General features: G+C 31.5%; 1 protein-coding gene across 2 annotated transcripts; it reads right to left on the bottom strand.

Annotated features, from left to right (window-relative positions):
- Positions 1 to 432: 432 nt before the first annotated feature.
- LOC133794043 (16 kDa phloem protein 1-like) lies at positions 433 to 2,173 on the bottom strand. 2 transcript variants are annotated; one of them, XM_062231221.1, is made up of 5 exons: positions 1,961 to 2,171; positions 1,702 to 1,767; positions 1,037 to 1,175; positions 814 to 949; positions 433 to 620 (listed from the first exon to the last, which is right to left on the bottom strand). In XM_062231221.1, exons 1-5 carry the CDS (start codon positions 2,025 to 2,027, stop codon positions 564 to 566), a joined length of 465 nt encoding a protein of 154 aa, XP_062087205.1. In that variant the 5' UTR covers positions 2,028 to 2,171; the 3' UTR covers positions 433 to 563. The 2 variants fall into 2 exon arrangements, with proteins under 2 accessions (XP_062087205.1, XP_062087206.1); XM_062231222.1 differs by lacking the exon at positions 1,702 to 1,767 and having other exon boundaries at positions 1,961 to 2,173.
- Positions 2,174 to 2,557: the final 384 nt, after the last annotated feature.

A 2,557-nucleotide genomic window follows, 5' to 3' on the forward strand; every position in this document is an offset into this window, starting at 1 on the left:
ACCATCTTATAACACCCCTCTCACATTTTCCTAAGGGAGAAGGCACTTGATCTTCCTGAAGCTGGTACCGTACCCGAAGACAAAGTCTAACATTCAAGCATAGTAATGACTGCTTTGAGTTTCATCATTTTATCTTTCACAACACTAGGAACAAAAATCTATACCAATAGAGTTAATTATACTTGATTGTTTCTAAAAGAGAATTATTTGTTTAAAAGTGAAAATTAAAATGTGTGCATACATTCTCTATTGTTTTATATAAATATGTACATAAATTTATATATGTTGGCCTTAAACCATAATAGTTACTCCTTAAAAAAAAACCATACTAAAGTTTTTTAATTTGAGAGGGCAGTCTCTTCTCTTTGACCTATGTCCTTTCTAAGCCCAATGATTTTAAATTTGTTGGGAATTACACTTTGGAGCACAGAATGACAATACAACTAATTTTTTTTTAATTTAATTAAAAAACAATTGCATTATTAATGACTCCAACGAAATGTCACTAGCTACTAGACACCGAAAACGAGGAGAAAGGAAATTTCATTGTTAACAAAGGAAAACTAGAAATTGCTTTCCCTCCATCCTCCGAACTTTCCTCCATCATTTTTCGCTTCTCCCTACACAATATCAAGTAAGAACAATGATAAATATGATCACACCACTAAATTTAAACTAATAGTTCATGTACATCATTGATAAATATCTACCACTACCACAGAAGTAATATTGTGTTATCTTAAAATTTTTATCAATTAGATTTAGATTGCAAAGCCAACTGATTTATTCTTACAAAGAAGAAAGTAAGCATACCTTGATGGTGAAAGTTACACCAACTTGAATCTCTCCTCGATAAGTTTGGTCCGCGCTGATGACACTGTATTTGCGAGTATGTAATTCAGCAGCTCCATTCTCAGCTCCTAATGCCAATAAATCCTCCACATAGATCCTGCTCCCATCAAATGTTGGAATTAGAAAACAAGATTTCCCGTGACCAAAATTATTGAATGTGCAAGCTAGGAGTAGTTTTTTTTACGTAGCTTGGCCGATGAAATCATCAGCCGAGAAAGTGTCCTTGTCCAGAATTTTGAGGATGAGCTTGAAGTTGTCTCCAGAACCTGGATACTCTGCCCTAAAGCTGAATTTTTCGTTCCATGATGGGTTACTGCCCTGTCCTGCTCACCATTTTTAGAGTAGTTAAATAAATGACTTTGTTAGTGCGTTTAAATCACAAAACTAATGAAGCTCTAGAGCAGCATAGTCTGATGGCTTGTGGAAAAAAAATTGTGGGATAATGAGCAAAAGTTTTCACATTGATCTTTAATAGTTTTCTTTACTGGTAAGTATAGGGAGAAAAGAAATCACTAGATGTAAGACCCTAATTTTGTTCAATAGTTTTCAGTCTACTTTGTAAAAAAAAAAAATTAGGCAATTCATTTCATCTACAACCTTATATTCATTCCTAATCATTTTACATCTAAGATTTTTCTTTCTGTTGTGAAATGTATATACATAAATGCATAATTAGCTTCAACAACTATAAAACATAATCCGGCACAGTCATTTGCTTCAACAAAATAATGATTAATAATAAAAGAAAGTTCTTAACATTTAAAAAAAAAAATCAGTTTGTGGAAACATTCATATTATATAATGAGTATTTAAAAAAAAAAAAGAACTAAAGTTACTAAACTAACTAACCTCTGGCTACTATGCTCTTACACTCTTGCCCTTTGAATTGAATCAGTACATAAGGATCCATGTCACCTACCAATTTTATAGAGAAACAAACATTAAGAAAATATTAACTCAGAAAGAAAAAGAAAAAATCTGAGAAGGGCAAGGGCATCGTTTGTTTTGGGGATTTGTGAATAAAAACAGCTAAAAAATTTACTAAATAATGCTTAATAAAATGTGTGACAAGACCCAGAAATTAGAAATGAGAGAAAAGCAAATGTACCAATGAAATCAGTGTCTCCAAGACCCTTTGCATTCACAAGCAAGACCTCCATAGTTCCAGTTGCCATGCTTCTTTCTCGTTCCCGCTCTCTTTCTGGATTGCCGTTTTAATGATATTCTGAGTGAAAATGAAATTTTTAGTCAGAATGACTTGGTTTATGTCGAAGTGGTAATAAGGACTGGGCAGTGATGCTATAACAGGGCCTTGAGGATTCACAAATGAACTACAAACCACACTCTGCCACCTCAGATACAGCCGCCAGGGAATGTATACAAAAACCATTTAATAGGATTGAAATGCGACTTAAAAGATTTATTAATAGTTTAAGATATTCCATATTCATTTATTATAATAATACGAGAAATTATTCAATTACTACAGTGTATTATGCTCTTGAAGTATTCTATATTTTAAAATAATTCATATTTAGTATCTTAAGACTCAGATTTAATAAATAAAATTTTATCAAGATTACCAAACTGTCATTAGTTATATGAAATTAAGTAATTAAATTTGAATTTGAAACTTATATTATTGCTAGCAGTTGATTAAATTAGTAAAATTTTATTAATTAAATTTGAGTTTATGATAATATTT

The sequence above is a fragment of the Humulus lupulus genome, chromosome 8 (genome assembly GCF_963169125.1).
Source record: "Humulus lupulus chromosome 8, drHumLupu1.1, whole genome shotgun sequence".
NCBI lineage: Eukaryota > Viridiplantae > Streptophyta > Magnoliopsida > Rosales > Cannabaceae > Humulus > Humulus lupulus.

What these genes read in the sequence shown, in the direction of transcription:
- LOC133794043 (XM_062231221.1), bottom strand. Translation starts at nt 2,027, where the DNA reads ATGGCAACTGGAACTATGGAGGTCTTGCTTGTGAATGCAAAGGGTCTT. An exon ending in TAAGAGCATAGTAGCCAGAG is followed by an intron (nt 1,176 to 1,701) that starts GTTAGTTAGTTT and finishes AATGGTGAGCAG; the next exon opens with GACAGGGCAGTAACCCATCA. An exon ending in GTGTAACTTTCACCATCAAG is followed by an intron (nt 621 to 813) that starts GTATGCTTACTT and finishes GATATTGTGTAG; the next exon opens with GGAGAAGCGAAAAATGATGG.